General features: G+C 37.1%; 4 protein-coding genes across 4 annotated transcripts; 1 reads left to right on the top strand and 3 right to left on the bottom strand.

Annotated features, from left to right (window-relative positions):
- Positions 1-636: 636 nt before the first annotated feature.
- Positions 637-5,690, bottom strand: Smg5 (Smg5 nonsense mediated mRNA decay factor). The gene is made up of 8 exons (XM_076444806.1): positions 5,200-5,690; positions 4,356-4,578; positions 4,116-4,280; positions 3,768-4,036; positions 3,516-3,696; positions 1,727-3,446; positions 1,321-1,656; positions 637-938 (listed from the first exon to the last, which is right to left on the bottom strand). Exons 1-8 carry the CDS (start codon positions 5,271-5,273, stop codon positions 871-873), a joined length of 3,036 nt encoding a protein of 1,011 aa, XP_076300921.1. The 5' UTR covers positions 5,274-5,690; the 3' UTR covers positions 637-870.
- A 433-nt stretch (positions 5,691-6,123) lies between these two features.
- On the top strand, positions 6,124-7,538 carry Nd-b14.5b (NADH dehydrogenase (ubiquinone) B14.5 B subunit). Its single transcript, XM_076445015.1, has 3 exons — positions 6,124-6,476; positions 7,181-7,327; positions 7,398-7,538. Exons 1-3 carry the CDS (start codon positions 6,311-6,313, stop codon positions 7,445-7,447), a joined length of 363 nt encoding a protein of 120 aa, XP_076301130.1. The 5' UTR covers positions 6,124-6,310; the 3' UTR covers positions 7,448-7,538.
- Positions 7,539-7,731: 193 nt separating this feature from the next.
- On the bottom strand, positions 7,732-16,914 carry Cda4 (chitin deacetylase Cda4). Its single transcript, XM_076444876.1, has 9 exons — positions 16,671-16,914; positions 9,925-10,043; positions 9,740-9,851; positions 9,531-9,658; positions 9,257-9,462; positions 8,832-9,127; positions 8,501-8,747; positions 8,217-8,408; positions 7,732-8,133 (listed from the first exon to the last, which is right to left on the bottom strand). The coding sequence occupies exons 1-9, from the start codon at positions 16,720-16,722 to the stop codon at positions 8,031-8,033; spliced, it is 1,455 nt and encodes a 484-aa protein (XP_076300991.1). The 5' UTR covers positions 16,723-16,914; the 3' UTR covers positions 7,732-8,030.
- A 929-nt stretch (positions 16,915-17,843) lies between these two features.
- LOC143216355 (coiled-coil domain-containing protein 134) lies at positions 17,844-18,392 on the bottom strand. Its single transcript, XM_076439312.1, has 2 exons — positions 18,272-18,392; positions 17,844-18,178 (listed from the first exon to the last, which is right to left on the bottom strand). The coding sequence occupies exons 1-2, from the start codon at positions 18,390-18,392 to the stop codon at positions 17,844-17,846; spliced, it is 456 nt and encodes a 151-aa protein (XP_076295427.1).
- Positions 18,393-18,413: the final 21 nt, after the last annotated feature.

Below are 18,413 nucleotides of genomic sequence, written 5' to 3'. Positions count from 1 at the left end.
GTACGGCGACGATAACGTATTATATTTCATCAATCACTGAAAAAGCGTTTCTAAATAGATAAGCGATTCTCTACTCGGTTAATTGCAAGGATCTTATACATTCCATCTTTTATTAGAATAGTTTATTTTAATAAAATTAATTGTGGGTTTTTGAATGTAAGTTTTAGTGATAAATAAATTCGTTCAAATATCCCCACTCCTTTTCCTACAAAACAATTATCTTTCTATTGTAAACATATCGAATGGTGTGTTCAGTTTTATTAAAATATATTTTTTATTAAACAGTAGGTCACATAATACGAAATATCGGATTTGTAATCATTCGGAATTTGAACGTTCAAATGGATTGAATTTTGAATTGCATATTTTTTCGTACTACCTTGAAATTTATAATTATTCATCTCAATTCTCGTTATTCCTTTCGAACTTTTATTACTCTTATTTCTTTGATCGACACAAAAGTTAAAAAAAGACAATGATAATTGATAAAGAACTGCATAAACTATAGGATAACGCGAAAAAACAAATTTGTTAATTTCCAATGATCGAATTCGAGTGATCAAGTTGGAAATGATTAGAAGTCCGAGATTCGAAATTATACGAACCGATATAATTGTTAAAACGTAGAAGGCAATATGAGTTGTCAAAAGGAAACCAATTTATTATTTAGAATTCTTCCATGGAAAAGATATTAATTCCATTTTGGTTTGTCGCAGGAGAACCGCCGATTTTTCTTTTTGGGTTTCCAGCCCTTTCAGACTCGCCCTTACAGCTGACCGTGTTCGCAGCTCCCAAGAAGGGCCAAGTCTCTTACTTTCACTTCGGTATGAGGAAGCAGTAGATGATATCATCTTCGTTAGCCCAGCATGCTCAACCATGACTCTTGCTCGATGCCTTCCATTTTGTTTGAAATGTCTCGATATACTCGATATTGACACCTGAAACCGAACGTAATCTCAATTCAGATAATCCCTATTTGTCACCTTTGATAACATTTTGATTGGCATTGCGAAACCTGCAATGGCACTGTGCGGTTTCTCACGACCTCAGTCAAATTTTTGGTACATTGGTCTTCATTTTTGTATCCATAAGTATATTTTTTCAAATTTTTCGGATTAGGCAATTTCTACGAGAGATATGCATTTTTCGGATAACTACTCTTGTGGGAGTAGAATGGTAATAAAAGTTAAGGAAGGATGAATTATTAATTTGTGGAAGTAAAGAAGGATTTTATCATGCAGCTAAAAGTTAATATTTTATATCCGGGAGTATCTTTCTCGGGATATGGCAACCGTACATTTAATCAGTATGAAAATATACCTGCGCTCTTCGCCAAACCTTCAGGACTAAAGGTAAGAGTCCTTTTATCATCTGAGCTGCAGCCGGTTAGTAACGTCACGACTGGTGTTTCCGTGTCATTGGTCATGCCAATTTTCATCTGGTGGGTAAGATAATGACAGCACTCTATGATTTGGAAAAATAGCCAGGCTTCTTTATCTTTCGGCCTCGGACCCTTTATGTACGGCAAGGGTAGACGCTCGTGCGGTCTTTGAGCTCTTAGGAATCTGGAGCCGCGTTTTAATTGACCTTCCAACCAACGCGTTGCTTCTCTTGCTCGACCGCTGACGCGTTTCACCTCGTCCAACGCAGATACAACTGAAAATGAAACGTACGTCAGCAAACATCTCAGCAATAAGAATACATACTTGACTTCAACCTTACTGACCAACGCTAGGAATCACAATGATGAATTTCTTGGTGTACACCAATCGTTTTAGAGCAGCCGTGTGCTTGGATAAAGCTTCGTGATCGGGAACCAAGTAAGCAGACATCAACTTGGACCTCAAACGACTTTCTAACGCGCAAACCTCTGCTTTCAACCATAACTTCCCCATGTGTCTCATCAACTTTCCCCGCGAGTGATCCATGTCCGAGTCCTTGGTGTCTTTCACTGCATTGGTAGAGTTCAATTCAACCGTTACAAACATCTCTTTTGTCTGTTCGTACTTGACACCTGCATCCTCTACAGAATGAAGGAAGTGTCCGAACTCCACCAACTTTAATGCCCGCAACAAGACCTCCTCTCGTTTGCTCCTCTTCTGCTTGTACAGTATTTTCCAATTGAGCGATTTATGAGCCTCCTCCAGTATATTCAATCCTCTCAAATCTACATCCTCCGGCAATGGAACAACTTTAACATACTCCTTCAATTTCTCCACGCACGATAAAATCGTACTGTCTTCCTTACACGTTTTCAGTATTGCGTTCGCATCTATGTTGATTAAATTTAATAAAATCGTGACGCGTTTCAGTAAGGTCCGCGAGCTTTTCCCACATATCTTTATGATGTCGGGGTTGCTTCTCAACCAGTCGCAACATATTTTAATGGACGCCAGTATGTCATTTTTCATTAAAATGTTCAGCACCTGGTCCGGCTTTAAATTCTGTTTCTTCAGTTGAGCAACGTATGTTATTCTATCTGACGATCCGTTGCCATCTTCTAAGGCATTGTTGGAATTACTTGTTTCTGCAGAATTAATTGCAGAATCTTTGTTGTCAAGTTTTTTTTCCGTTTGATCGTCGGACGCATGCTCACCGTTATCCGCGCGATCGTTTGTTACCGTTTTGTCAAGCTTCGATGCAGGTACCACGTGTCCGTTCATCTTTTTGTCTTTAGGCTTGTCCGAGTTTTCTTGTTTCGCTCGTAAACGCGAGCTCTCTTCGTCAGAACCGTCTTCTGATAACGCATCATCCGATAAAGCGTTCCCCTCGCTTATAGCGTCCTCCTCTGTCTCAGAGATATCCGAGTTGACCTCATCGCTCGAGGACTCCATAGTCGCCTGATCCCCATCACTAGCGTCCGAATCGCTGCTATTCCTCCGTTTTCGACGCCGAAGTTTAGTCAGCAAACTCTTCGTTTTTTCGCGAGTTTTTCGAGGACCATTCTGAATATCCCCATTGTTTTCAGTTCGCTTTTGTTTTGACGAAACTTTTTTCTCATTTTCGGCAATTAATTTATCGTTCTCAGTCGACTGTGACTTTTGTTGTTTCATCGTGTTATTCTTTTTTTCGACAGATTTATTGTTGTATTCCTTTTGCGTTAATAGGTCATTCGATTGCAGAATTTCTCCTATGTCGGATAACGGTACGTCTATGAAAGATTCTTGCAATCTTGTTATCGTGAACTGCATCAACTGGGACATTATCGCTAAACTTATAGCTACGACTCCCTGAACCTCGCTAGATTCTTTGCTTTTTAGTCTCGAAATTGACATCAGGCATATTGCCATTATTTTGAATATCATGTCGTCCGTTAGGTACTTTGTTTGCTCGATTTTGCCACTTTGAAGATACGCCTCGATGCTACTTTCATTTTTATTATAAATCGTGACGCTCGATTCGGGCTGCTCGGTGTTCAAACAAGTTTCGATGCTAGTTAGAAGATCCTATGGCAAAAATGATACATGTAATCGATTATGAAAGGAATTGAGTTATCTATATTCGTTATTACGTACCTGACATTCCTGATTTATTCTCTCAGAATTCGGAATATCATAATCCCATAACTGTAATAAAGAAAACAATCTTGATATACATATGTGCGTGGGGAACTTTTCATCAGTGCAAATGGAGTGAGTAACTATTGTCCGTTTCAAATTTCCCTCTGCTCCCTCGAACGGCTCGGTACACAGGACACTGCAAAGTAATTCTTACAATTAGCCTCAAATTATAAAAATATTTGTTTACCTAATCAAAAATTTTCTAACCATCTGATGTAGTGGTACACTGCATCAAGGCCATAATTTTTATTGCCTGCTATAGTGCCCAATTGGTTGTGTGGCATTCCAATATTTGGATCAATTGCTATAGCCATTTTGTAATATCTCTTCGCTATCATCGGATTCCAGTATGGATCTAATTCTAATTTGTACCTAGCTAAATCTCCAAGGCATACCAAACTCCTATGGATTAGACGAGTAACACACTGCTTCACTTCTTCAGTGTGAACCTTGTTTTGGGTCGTTTTATTTTTCGTCTTAATACACAGGAAAATAAATTAGATTAATTACATAATTCAGTTTGTGTGTATCAGGTCAGTGCAAAAGTGTACATACAGTAGACGATCCTGTTTCATTTTGCGTAAATGCAAAGTCAATAGCACCAACTAGATCCAAACCGTATTCTAACTGCAGTTTCAATATCAAGTGATGATAAAACCCGACTCCTACCGCCAAGTGAACAGATAACACTGCCTTCTCCGTTTCGTTCCATACGTTGCCCTGTAATTACAAATTATTATAAATTTGGATACAAACGCACAATATGTTTCTACACAAACTTTCCATCAAAATTACCTTGCGTAACTTTTTAGCAGCATAGACAATGTCATAGAATGCTTTCCTCCATAACAATTCCTCAGTTTTACGTGCATACCCAACAGGATCTTTAGTTTCTAATCTCATGCAATAATCTTTAAGCTTCACCCGTAGTGTTTCCCCTGAAGGGGTAAATAAATCTGTTATTGTTAGTGCACGGTTCTTTTGTTCATCTAATCTTTTGGCAATATCTGTTATACCCCTATCAATCAAATATTTTCATGTTTTATATTACGACAATTTCATCACATACATTTTTAATTCATAATTAATTAATTAATCTCTTAGAAATTATCGCAGATTTCCAAGAATACGCAACATCGAAAAAGCTAACCTAAGCTTCGAAATATGTTTATAATTATTTATTGATCACATCGAAGAAAATGTACATGTATCCATGTTTGTTGCAAACAAAAGTTAAAAATAGACATTGATTAAAGCAAAAGAGGCATCTAAAAGTGTACTAACAAAACAATCATATCTTTTCCGCAATATACATGCTTATTATCTATATATACGAATTTCCTATGTATCCATAATGAATTTTCTTAAAATATTCGCAAGGATGAACCAAAATGCTGACAAATTACACGCTTATAACGTGGTTGCTCAATTGGAAAATTTCCTAGACAAAACGAAAGAAGGATTGCGTTACAAAAGCGCGCCAATGAAAATAGTGCAAGGATGATATAGGTTATGTTTGCAGAAGGTGAGAGTCGAATAGGATCTAATAATATCGAAAAAAGAACATTTTTGCTAATAGAACCAGCAGCGCGTACACGGGAACAGAAAACTGTTCCTTCCACGCATGTTTTAATATTACTTGTGTAAACGTCTCGTCTGTTCGAGGCAGTCCGTCGTTCCGACATCTGCTGCAGTGTTATACGTTCTCCTCATTTTGCTTCGATCATTCTTCACTTCCTCGTTGCTTCGTCATTATTCATTTTCCCGCGGTCTCCTGACACGCGCACCTCCGTCCCACAATAAGAAAATTCGACATTCGCTCTCGCCTGGCTCCAGAAACCTCCCACGGAACTGCACGGAACTGCGAAACTCACTACAATTACGCGTGCTTGCACAGATACCAAGAGCAAGATACGCAATTTGCTGGCCGCTCTGCAGAGAAATTGTCCAGAAATTTTTGCCAACAGTGTTACCATATAATCAAATATAATCCATTTTCACACCATAAATACAGTCTGTTCAACGTGAGTGAACGCTGTGAACAGCTGTGAACAGCTGTGAACGTGAGCGTGAGTAAAATCTGTGGCAGCAGACAGCTGCATGAGAGTGCTTACCCCCGAGGTCTTTTCTGCTACATAATCCGCAATAACACATATTCTCAGATTATATAAATATTAGATAAAGATTAGATAAATCTCAGATATATATAAGGGTTATAAGAAAAAACGCCGGAAGTCACATATTTACTTTCACTTTCGAGTTTATCACTAATTCTTCACACCGGACATTCGACTTTTTTTCTGGTAAATACGTAAATTCTATACTCTAAAGCACCGTGCTCTAAAGCTCAAATTTAAATTTTTCGAAATTGTGACACGCGGTGTTTTTCCTTGCAACCACATGCAGATGTGCTTATAGACCCGGCTTCAGATAACATGCCTTATTCAAAGATTACATTATCTACCAGATACAACCAATTAAAGAGACAGTTGGACAAGTTGGAGACAGTCGTCTCTTGTATCCCTACCATCCCTACTTTTTGTTGATGGTTGACACTCTCTGTGGTTGATCGTTGACCCATGTCTTTCCTGTTTCCTGCTTCTGGCAAGCCTGGTGACCAATGGCGCAGTGAGCCTTGCTCAGCCTTGCTCTAATTACAATCGGTAGCACAAAAGAGTCGACAGTTGATATTTACCGGTGTTAAAATATTATTTTGTGTTAAGAATATATTATAATACATAATAAGTAAAATGGGAGACGAAAGTTCGATACAATGGGCGATTGATTTAATGACAGACAAGACCGACGAAAAGACGTCGTTTCTTCAAATGCACAGGGTAGAAATAGGTCTGGCAGCTAGTATATTCGCTTCACCAATGTTATTGAATATGTATCGTAGAGTCCCTTGGTATACCGGTAAGTTTATCAGCAACAAATTTGTTTGATACGCGTAGTTCTAACCTAACAGTGGCTCTGATTATATAATACGAACGTTTAAGAATATGAATTGACAGCGGTGTCAGGAACACTATAAACACGTCGTTGTAACATAAACTTGTTAATCCTTTCGCTGGGGAAAAGCATTCGTATTTCTTTTATGTTGGGAACGATTCTAAGCAGCACGAAATTTACAGAAAGTTAATTTTTTTGTATATTTAAAACAAGGAATACCACTCTTCCAAGTTCCAATATCCTATTTAGAATTGATGCCACTCTATAGTGGGAAGTCCTAGACTTTCTTGCTTCCTATGCATTGTAAGAATTAATAAGAAAAGTATAAATATTGTTGAAACCTGTGTGTCTAATGATATAAATTGATTCTGATGCGTTTTTGTCGTTATGGACTCAACGACATTTGAGCACTCCGAAAAAACTTAGTATAATGCATACACTTTTTTTATAAATTCTTAAATATTATTATATATTCTTTTATGTATCGTTTATTATGTAAATTTTTTTACATTTTAAGTACAGGTCACATTATTATTAATTCGCAGAGTCATTGATAAGCGCGTGTAAGGAAACATTAAAACTGTTTCTTCCTGCAGTGACTACTCATTCTTTTCTTATTCGCTTAATTGCTTAATCGTGTAAGTAATTAGATTCTTTTATTTGATTAGGTTTTCCACAATCGGTGTTTTACTGGATGTTGCCAGCCACTGCCTGTACACTTATAGCAACAACTGCCGTGAGGAGGACTCGTAATAAAAGGGATGCGAGAATTATAGACTATATCAGAACCTACCCAGAAAGATTTCCCCCACCAGGTATGTTGTTTCGAACTAAGAAATGTGTTGTTACTTATTTTGATCTAATCAATTCGATTTATTGTTTTAGAAAATAAACAGTATAAAGATTTATTTCAACCATGGATACCAGTTCGTTAAACAATTGTAATGCTTTTCTAAAACTGTACAATATTTCCATGTAATAGTAAACATGAAATTTAAATATAGAGATGATTGTTATGCCTTACAAGAGTACGTTGTATTCTTATATTGTATAGTCCTATATTATAAAAATCCATTGTAACATTCTAGTTTACAAAAAAATGATCTATAACCTGGGAAAAATTAATAATCTAATCATATTTTTCACCCTTCAGAATCGCGAATTATATTTAGGTACCTATTGTTTCGTAAACAGCGAGTGATAATTAATTTATAGATGGAAAAAACAGTTATGTTACTGCAAAAAGTACAACAAAATCACTATACGAGAAAGGGGAATAGAAAATTACATTACTAGTATTACACGAAGTTTCAGAAAAAGTAAAGGTAACAAAATAGTTTTGTATCATTTTTTTTATAAGAACTGTTTTCATTCATTTAAGTACCATCGAATACTATTCGAAAGACTGATTAAGTTAAAGAGGCCGAATGTGTTTTACGTATCTCATACGTAGATAAAAATCAATGAAAATTAGTTGAACTCTCTCTAATAATCATTCTATTACACTTATAAAAGTTTCTATTTTTTTTCAGGATTATAATTATCATTGAATAGTCCAGTTCCTTTAGAATCTCCCAGCCAAGGATATTTGTTGGGACATTCCCTGCACGTTTCCAAATACCTGTGAACACGTTTGTTATTATTATTATTATTACTATCACCATTCAAAAGTATTAAATCTGTTATGTACCAACAGCTACTGACCTAGTTGTAGTAAAATTCGATTCTGTAGGCTTGAAGTCTAAAGCACACTTATTTGCGTTATTACACGGTGGTCCAGGAAGATTTTCTTTCTTTTTACACGACCATCCTTCGAAATTGTTAAGAGATTTAATTGGTTTTGGATCGGTAATCCATGTGAGCGCTTGCGTGGCTGTCACAAAGTATACATCAGGTCTGTAAATGTATGGTATAAGTGAATTTTTTAAATTAAATTTATAACTTGTTCATGATTTAACTGACTAACTCTAAAATCACTTCTAGCTTACAATGTCACTGCCCAGTCGAGGAACTTTGCCAATCCTCGTTCCAATTCCTTTATCTGAAACCAATTCGTGTGGAAAGGCATCATGTACGGTGCTCTGTTTTGCTCGTAGTATCGATTGAAATCTTCTTGTAACCATTCGAAAACCTCTTCGGGATCATGATTATGAAGTACGCACTGATCCAAGTAAGGACAATGTCCTCCTTCGTAGCTTTCAACATAGTGAGCATTTAACGGCAGTTCCCATACACCTGGGAAAAAGAAAATCAGCAAAGATTAGAAGGAACTTGTTCACGCTTACATTTGATCTCACGAGAAGAAAAGTGATTAAATACCTGGGAACGATTTAGTGGGACATGTGCCTGCTTTACATTCGTGAGGTATCTTGTAATCGAGAGTGTAAGGCCAGATCGGTACTTTCAATGGAGAAATTCCAATGCTGCTGTCGTATATGTATCCAAAGTCTTCCAGTACCTTGTACTGGGTGTTTCTACCTGGTTTCAAGTATGGAGCCCTCATACCTACAACTTCGCTCGTCGAGATGTTGCTGAAGTATTTGAGTATCTCTCGCATTCCTATCATTTCTCCAACCCATTCTTCGTATCCTTTGTCTTCTAGTCCTTTTTGCAATCTGGACAATTAATTTTATTAATATAATAGCGTCTACCTTGATCAATAGGTTTTACTTAGAAGAAAGTAATGTTTCTTGATTAAAGATCGGACATTTCATGTGCAACAACCTAATACATATAACACTTACGATATGGTTTCAGTCGCAATTTCATGTCCATCGTGTGCCAGACTCTGGACCATGTTGTAATTGCAATACTCGTGCGAAATGAAGAAAGTGCCTTTCAACGGGCAATTGTTTGGATTCAGTCGGTCAGTGGCGAATATCTTTTGGTAATGGTCGAAGTTGTTGTGATTTATTGCTCCGTCGAAAGTCATTATGATTAGTTGGGGTGTCTGGAATGAAAATCTTTTATGAGCAACGCATTGAATGATAATCTTTCCAAAAGTAAAAAGCAAGGTACCTCGTCGGGTTGAAGGCCACCAGGAATTATTGTGCCATCCCTTGAACAGTAGCAGTATGGTAACTGGCACTGCGAAGTGTCGCATCTTTCTGCTAAATCAGTTGGCGGTTCGGTCACTGGAGCTGGGGCTGAAATTCGGAGAATCTATATTGATTTCAAATTACTAGAAGGAGATAGGATTGATGATTGTTGCTCGAGAAGATAATTACTTGTAGCAATGGGGCCGCAGCGAGCTTCGTTTTTAAACGTGCAGAATTTACTGATGTCGTCGAAGTGCAGTCCTGATGGACATCTGTTTAAGTACGGGTATCCATCGACACACTGTTGCACAAATAATTTTAGTATTCCTTAACGATTTATAGGTTTTTGGCTGTATAATCTTCTGATTTGTTACCTGGTAAAATCTTCTACACGTCGCTGGGTCCGCGAAGTTACCATTGCCTTGGCCTTCGGGGCATGTGAACTCTTCATCTTTCTTCTCTTCATCCTTCTTGGTACCTTTTTGGCCATATACTGCAAACCAAATTATATCCGTTCAGATTTGAATTGTCATTTCTTATGCATACATGCATATATAGGTGAAATGTAAGACAGTAATGAGATAAAAAGAATGTTAGCAACGATTTATTCAAATTACTAAAGGAAGAAACAAACTTTTTTTGGATCCAGTAGCTTGCAATTGTTGCAAAATAAAAATTATCAGGACACAGGATCCAACTAGGAATTTATTTCTCTCTGTTGTTGTAAATAATGTGTCGATATTCTCAAATTTTTTAAATCTTTCTCTATTCTTTAACCAGTCTAATGATGGTAAATGACATTAAAAATTTGTGATCATAGTCTCGGACGATTAAGACGATCAAACCCTATATCTAAAGGTCAAGGTTGAGCTTATCTCTCTGCATAGTGAATACTTGATCATTCACGTTCTAATTTTGTTGCGTTCTTTCTCTCGACTACTACCACTTCTTCAGCTATATGTCCCGTTGAAAGAAAGAGTGGTCAGAAGAAGAAAGTCATCTTGGAACTTATTAATGAAATTACAAATGCGATTTCACTTCCCTGTAAGATATATTTAAAAGACAATATTAACGCTAGAGTTACCGAACGGATCAAAATGACCCATTTTAAATTTTTTATTTCACTAGTACTGAAATTGCGAGAATACCTTCGCGGAAAATTATTAGATAATTCATTCGTTTGTGCACACTATGCAATGAAAATCGCAATTGCATCAACTCTTGCAATATTTACAATTGAAAAAACGCAGGCGCATTTCGTTCTAGCTTAGAAACGACGTTTTTAGTTTTATTATTAAGTTGATTGTTATAGTTCGACAAGTTGTTATTTTTGTAGTATCTAAACGGCGAAATTTATTGAACTATGCGTTTAGTTTGTGATATCAATGGTACCTAGAGATTTTCGTTATATGGTGGGATAATGTCGCATACAACGTGGAACCGTACACAGAAAGCTACAAATGTGTAATGTAGAAAATACCTGTGAGAAATTCCAAGGGTATCAGAGAGGAGAAGACCGTCGAGAAAGCGAGGCAGTCAGAATTCCAACGCGTGGCGACGTATTAGATAGCTATGAAAGATTCAATCGAGATTCAGATATTTACCATTCGTTTCTCTCAAGCTCCATTAACTGATTCTTTATTGCATATAAAAGTCTGAGTGTTTTGAAAGACACATCTGTGCGATAGAACTGTAAATAAATCAGCATCCGACTGATGCGCCTCTTATCTATATTTTATATATTATACAAGTATTTAAGTCTTTTTCTACGAGTAATATATTGTTGTTCATTCAGTCCATTATTTAATTCATTAATCTTTAAATTCTGATGATTCTAGTCGCAAAAAAAATTGTTTAATGTCCGTACGGACGTTTAAATTTTCGAAAAAGAAAGGTATTATATCTTCACTTTCCCGCTCGCTACATGATATAAAAATAAAAATGTACTCAGAATCGTGAAAGTTGAGGCTTCGTGTGTTACAATGAGCTCGTGTGGATATTCTTGTACTTTTTTTTCACATGTTGTAACAATTCTTGAACCAGTATTCGATTGCTTTATTAGTTATCGTGCACGCCATTTTTAAAAACATGACGCTTCTCACAAAATGGGCTATATCTTCGTCATTTTTTGGAAGTAGACTTGAACATTTTTGGGAATGTATTGTCGAAATGTTATATTTCCAATTTAAGTAAAAAATATTCCATTTTTGAATCTGTTACACGAGAACTCTCTAAAAAGTTCCATCAATTTTTCGATTTCTGGTATTGTGTATTAGCAATCCATTGCAGTAACAAATGTTTAATTCTTTAGTTTTGCACACTGTATATATTATGAAGTAAACAGATGCCTATAAAAATTTGATTGTGGGAAGCAAGGATTGAAATGTTAGAGCCATGCGTCGGGTGTATAGATCACCTGGGCCAAGATCAAGGATCAACATTGACTCTCTAACGCTTGGAAGATGCAGGCACCTATTTCGTAAATCGTTTAATGGTGAACGGGCGGATAGAAAGTGTCTTTCGATTGCTATTAACGAGCCAACTCCGTCGACAGTAATGGTAAGGGTCCGTGGGTCTTTATGCATTTATTTTTACCCCTTTACCAAATTTGGGATTTTTATGCCATGTGTCTGTCACTCAAGGTACGACGTTCGAGTACTGTCTCAATCTCTTTGAAATTGTAGATCTTTGTGGTTCACCTGTGACTAGATTTACCTACAGAAGTAGAATTTTATTTCAGTGAAACAGAAATGCATAACACATTTACATATTCAGTAGATTTTGTTTGTGTCAAAATCGTAACCGTAATCGTAACACAAAGATCACAAATGCAACATTCCCCTTCGGCCATTCAAAATCCCAAGCTTCTACTAAATTTTCCTTTGCATTCTCAGGAAAGCGAATTAGCATAACGAGTTCCCATTTCCTCGGATAATTTTATAAAATCCGGAATAAGGGGAGAATTTGCTTCGTTATCGAGGAATTCCTTAACAACAAAATGGAAACGTCCTTAATCCTTATGAATGTGGACTTGTTTTCTTTCAGTTTGCAAATTTGCACGTAAATGTATAAAAGATCTGCGATTCATTTAACGGTCACGGAGATTGTATGCTCGTTTTAAGAGAAGATTCGCGTAAGAGGACGCTATCAGAGATTTGTTAATTTCATTCTCGAGGAATGGCCAATTCTTTTTCTATAATGATTGTGGGAATTTAAGGTATGCAAATTGCGAGGGGATCGTATTATTCAGTCGTTCGACGGGTTACACCGTCATTATGGCGACACAGCGTTCTGAAAACGACTCGGGTTCTGCGATCACGAGGGGAATCCGTAATCGCAGGCACACTTTTTATTCCAGACATATAGTAAAAGGGCGTAACCGGATGCAATCGGCTCTCTGATGTCTGTAGCTTCTTCTAGGAAAGTATGTTGTGTTCATTATTATCGGAAAAATACTGTTCGATACTCTGCGGCATTCAAGTGTATAATTAATTCTTTAGGAAGATCTGACTCGACTGTGTTGAAAGCCTGTGTAGATGAGTCGCTAGGAGAAAGTATAGTATCCACGGAAGACGCTCCCAGTGATCTTATAACCGTTCGAGATGAAGCGAACGTTTCACGATCATTTTACAACCTCTAGCTCTAATATAATTGCTATTTGTGTAATGCAATAATGTATTTACATAAGATCAATTATAGATTTCCTAACAGTAGTCGCGTTCGTACATTCTACTGTACGGATTATCGTTGAACAACGTCGAAGGTCGTGGAACCTGGAAAAATTATATTCACAGGAAATTGCAAATCGGAGACTTTGATTACTTGACAATTTTACAAACATTCCGAAGATCGGAATTTTCAAAGGAAAGTATATTTCTATCTTCAGAATCGTTGAATGGAAGAAAGCAGGTTTGCCAAGCCTACGAACACGCAAAAGCTTGGTTGATAACGAAAGTTAATGTTTGACTTTGAAAATGGAAGATCGGGAAACCCGTTTGATAGTCTCCTCGTGCATGGATGCCGAAATGATCGGTTTAGCGGCAAAGTGGAAAGTGAAGGTACCGCTCTGGCAATGACGTTGCGGTAAATCGTTCAGGTGCAACGTTTCCATCGGCTGTGTACCATGCACACGTACTCTTAGCGCGCGCACACACACCGTATACGTAAATGACGAAAACTTATATAAACATCAGTGAAACCGCCGTTGGAACCTAATTTACCGAGGGCTTCACTGTCGTCCGGCCACGGCCCCATCGAGTCCCTACCTCCGGCTGCGTCTCCGTTTTATCTGTGTCAGCTTTATTTACGACGCGTCCATCGTCATCGAATGGCACTTTCAACGTCTCGAGAAAAGTCACTCGTTTCGTTCCACGAAAACGTTCGCACACGTGTCAACGACACAGTCGAAAAGAGAGTCGGACGAAGAAGAAGCGAAAGTGAACTTGACATTTTCGGATTTTGCAGATTTTTTTTAAGGCTCGAGTGGTTGGTGGTTCTTATTTTGTGGCAGCCATAGCTGGATCGATTCGAACTCTTACTCGTCGCTTTTTCTTACATATTTTTAAGTCCACTTCTTTGAAATCCTTATTAATCCTCTTACTGAAAGAGACAATCTTTTTTTGAAACTCTACGATGCACAACTGTGAAGACTGCCGGTTTTCGAGGCCGTTCCTGCACACGAATATTTACGATTTTTTTTCAGAAAAACTATTGCATCTTTTATATTGGGATTTTGCTCACATATTTATGTTTGTAGAACACGTATAACTTTTTTTCAAGTAGACATTTTCAAAATTACATGACTTATATGTATATTTTTTTCTAGAGTATGCTTAGAAAAACATGACAGGGTATGTGCTGAAGGCACTCAACATGGTGGGCTAACGTAGAGCACATGACCAACATGGGTCAGTATAAACATAAATTCGTTATGTTTGCTGTCTTTTTTGATTTGTAAGAAAAGTGCAAAATTTTATAATTCTTGCAAATGGCTTCTTTTCGATCGCAGCTATGTACATTTACATAGAGTCTTAATTAATTTATATTTCTTGTTCTACTGGTAACTTTCTAACGTTGCTAAAATGTGTCAACGAACGGAATCAACACTGTAGATTGTCGCGAATATTTAAAATGCGGATAGGCAGCGGTCCGAGATATTTTTCGTAAACAGAATAGCAAAATACTGTCCTGTGTAAAAGTTAAGCAAGTAATAAATAACGATTTTCAAGGATGGTTTGGCATGTCTCAGGATCGCAGCTGGATAACGAGCTAAATGAACAATTCGCTGGGGAATTGCTAATCAGAATATAGAGGAGAATGTCTGCAGAAGGCCGTTTCATTACTCCCACGTTTACAGGCGGTTCTGTACTCCGATTGGACATTGATTAAATTGATAACTACTGTGCAAAAAAGCAAGTAAAAAATCGTTGACAAACTCGAGAAGAAACGGTCGGAAACGTGGATAAACTAAGAAATTGATTTCCTTCGGCTTCTTACCCGGGTCGTTGAATCAATCAGTCTATTACATCATTGCTCTATAATCTAATTGTAATTTCATAGATCGGTATTGCGATCTATTTCAGGAGGAGTAATTCACTACAGTTTTCTTTCTTCTGAAAGTGAAATCAAGTAATTTCATTTGGTCGATCTAGAAGTCCGAATGAACCGATCCAGCTAAACCTAAATACTTTATCACTTCGTATCATTACAGGTAGAGCGGGTATACGAATGATACAGACTCCGAACCGGAAGGTCTATAAATATCGACAAATCTCGAGCTACAGGAAACTCAAAGGTTAAATTATAATCGCGTCTCTTCCGCGAATCAAACAAACCGGGATCAATTTCTCCTCTCTCAATCTCTCTCCGATGAAAGATCGCGATCAGGGCCGCCATATCTGTCGAAGCACTCTAAGCACGTTGTCAAGGACTCGTGGAAATTCCAACAGGAATTGCGATCAATGAAGAATTTCATAAAAGTTCTAGTTTCAAAATAAAAATATTTATAAAGACTAAAAAAAAAACAAATTCAGACGATATTACAAGAAAGCCTGAAAATTATTGTGATTTCACAACGAAAATATTTTTCTACGAACAAAAATGGATCCACGAAAATTACAACAGGAAGTATGATCAATTAAGAATGGAGAAAATGATAACTCAAGAACAAATATTTATTTCTTGTGCACAAACAGTATAAACACAAAGAAATAGGTTTATCAGATCACTGAAATTCTACTAAAAATACGTTCAACAAACGATTGGACAAACGTTCTACAGAAAATCGTAATTCTAAAATGAAAATATACTTCTATCCACAGAAATGACGAACACAATGAAACGGATTTATTAGATTCACAAAAGTTCTCTATGAAAAAAAAAACATAAACAAGAAAGTCGTAATTCCCACGAAGATTCCTCCAAAAAACACGAACAACAAAGAATTTCACAAACAAAATGGTAAAAAATCACCATTCCAGAATAATATTCCTATCTTGAAAAATGATATGCGCAATGAAACCGGTTTTGTGAAACCTACGAAAATTCCTCGAAAAAACACAGACAACAAAGAATTTCAAAAAAATTATGAAGAAGCCCATAATTTCAGAACAAAAAACTGTTCCCATCCTTAAGAATGGAGAACACAAAAGAAACAGACTTATCCGAACCACTGATCAGTCTCCCAAAGCAATTTCATGAGAATTCTACAAGAGATCGAAAATCCTAGGAAAGATCGTAATTTTAGAAGAAAGATATGTATATTTCTATCCTCAAAAATGCTGAATCCTGCTAAAATTCTCTCCGAGTCAATAGCAACAAATCAATTTTTCAAAAACTCTGTAAGAAGACCAAAAAATTCGACGAAAATTCTAAAAAATATGTTTGAACCCCGAAAAATTCCTAATTTTAAAAGGTGATTGCAACAAAGTCGAAGAACATCCAAGGTTTACGAAAGGCCTTATGCGGCCCTGACGGCGACAGGAGCAAAAGGAGAGTGTTACATTGACGAACGGGTTCGTTCTGCTGAATCCGATCTCTCTTGGCCAGCAGATCTCGCAATATTTTGATTCACCAGGTACATCACCAGGTATATAGACACACGAGGTGTGTCTTTTCCTACCTGAGACGATCAGGGCGGCGCAGATCAACAGTTGTCTTCTCCGTGTGATCATCGTTCGACCGGGACAACAGATTATTCTTGATTTCGCAACGGACCCGTGGACGTTGACAAGGCACTAGCACCCGGATCGATTAGGTTCGTGTTGCGATACGGTGATTTGCCATCGGCGGTGCATTTGGTGAACCTGGTCTCGCAGCACTGGCAACCGGGGACTATGCCACTATGCCTTCTGCCATGGGGACTCGGAAACCGGATGGTAGTCTGTAGTCTACCATTGGTAGAGGAACCGTTCCTTAGCTCATTGGCTGACCACTTTCTACCACCGTCCCGGACCGCCGAGAAATCATGGCTTTTATTTGCGTTAGAGCACGCACACGGTTCCGCGTGAAACGTCCGCTGAAAGTCCATTTTTTCAACCTGCACGATCTATTATTCGCGAATTTGCAAACGATCTGCCGGGCCCCAAGGTATTCTGGGACTTGAACTTCCCACAAATAATTTTTGTCGCGTTTTTTCATACAAGTGTTCTTGAACATGTGTACAAAAGGATTTGTCTGAATTCGCAAAATTAATTTAGTTACAGGCGTTTGGAGAACACACAACTTACGATCATATACTGTAACATACATTCTTCTCCCTCTCTTTGAAATGTTGCTATTTTTTTATTCTTCACTCTTCTTCACTGAACTTGAAGAGTAAAAACATTTCCGTATCGATTGTTTTAAGAAAGATTCGGGAGGGGCGTTATTTAATACTAATTTCTTAGTTCAAGGTCAACGCAAGGTCATAGTATGTAGATCCTTGAATTCGTTTTGAAATCCCTTAGAAAACTATGCAGTCAGACGTACATAGTGACATTTTAAAAAAGTCAAGGTAACCTTGACTGCTCATTGGAAACTTTTTGTCAAATTCCTAATGGTACAATTTGTGGATCATTAAAAACTGATTAATTTATGTTCTCGAAATATTTTTGGTGTATAATAGGTATAAGACATATTAATATAATTAGTCTGTCTCATAAAAATTTTAAAAATAAATGAAAGGTATCTTGTTATGATCTAATATAATTGTTAACGAATAAGTTATTACACAAATAGGACACAAGCATTAAATTTAATATGAAATATATTAATTTGATGTTTCAAAAACTTTCAAAAAATGTATAAGAAGTATTCATAATTCAATGTTGGCCATTTGAGGTCCTCTCTTCCGTTTCTCTTTCTTTGTCTTCGTTGTTCCTTTGTTTTCCTTTCGAGGTTCGACTAATCGCCGATAAGGATTAAAATATCCCGGTTCACGTTCCGTTATATTCAGCTCTTGAGTCACCAAATTAATTAAATCAATCGTTTTCTCGTCTACTAAATGTCTACTTCGATTTGTGAACTTTAAAGACCAAATTAAGATCGTGTTCCATTTTGGTTGAGCTTTCAATATCCGTTGAGTCACTTCCGGAAAATGGAGGATAATATCTCCAAACAAAGCTGTGTTTTCTAACACGGTGGATAACGCTATAAAAATATTTAAAACAATATTTAATTACCAACACAAATTTCAGTATTCGTATATATTTATCTGAAGCAATCATAAGACTTTGAATTTACCGCTCTGCACCGTAACATTTCGTGGTAACGATCTATCGTCTGGATTAAAGTCTCCGTCTTCTATCAACGATTTACTCGACTCGATCACGTCGATCATTTTTTCCCCGAGCACCATAATCATTTTGTAAAGAAGCTCATACCT

The sequence above is a fragment of the Lasioglossum baleicum genome, chromosome 2, assembly GCF_051020765.1.
Source record: "Lasioglossum baleicum chromosome 2, iyLasBale1, whole genome shotgun sequence".
Taxonomy (NCBI): domain Eukaryota; kingdom Metazoa; phylum Arthropoda; class Insecta; order Hymenoptera; family Halictidae; genus Lasioglossum; species Lasioglossum baleicum.
Note: the sequence above shows the minus strand (reverse complement) of the source record. Positions and strands in the feature narration are given on the sequence as shown.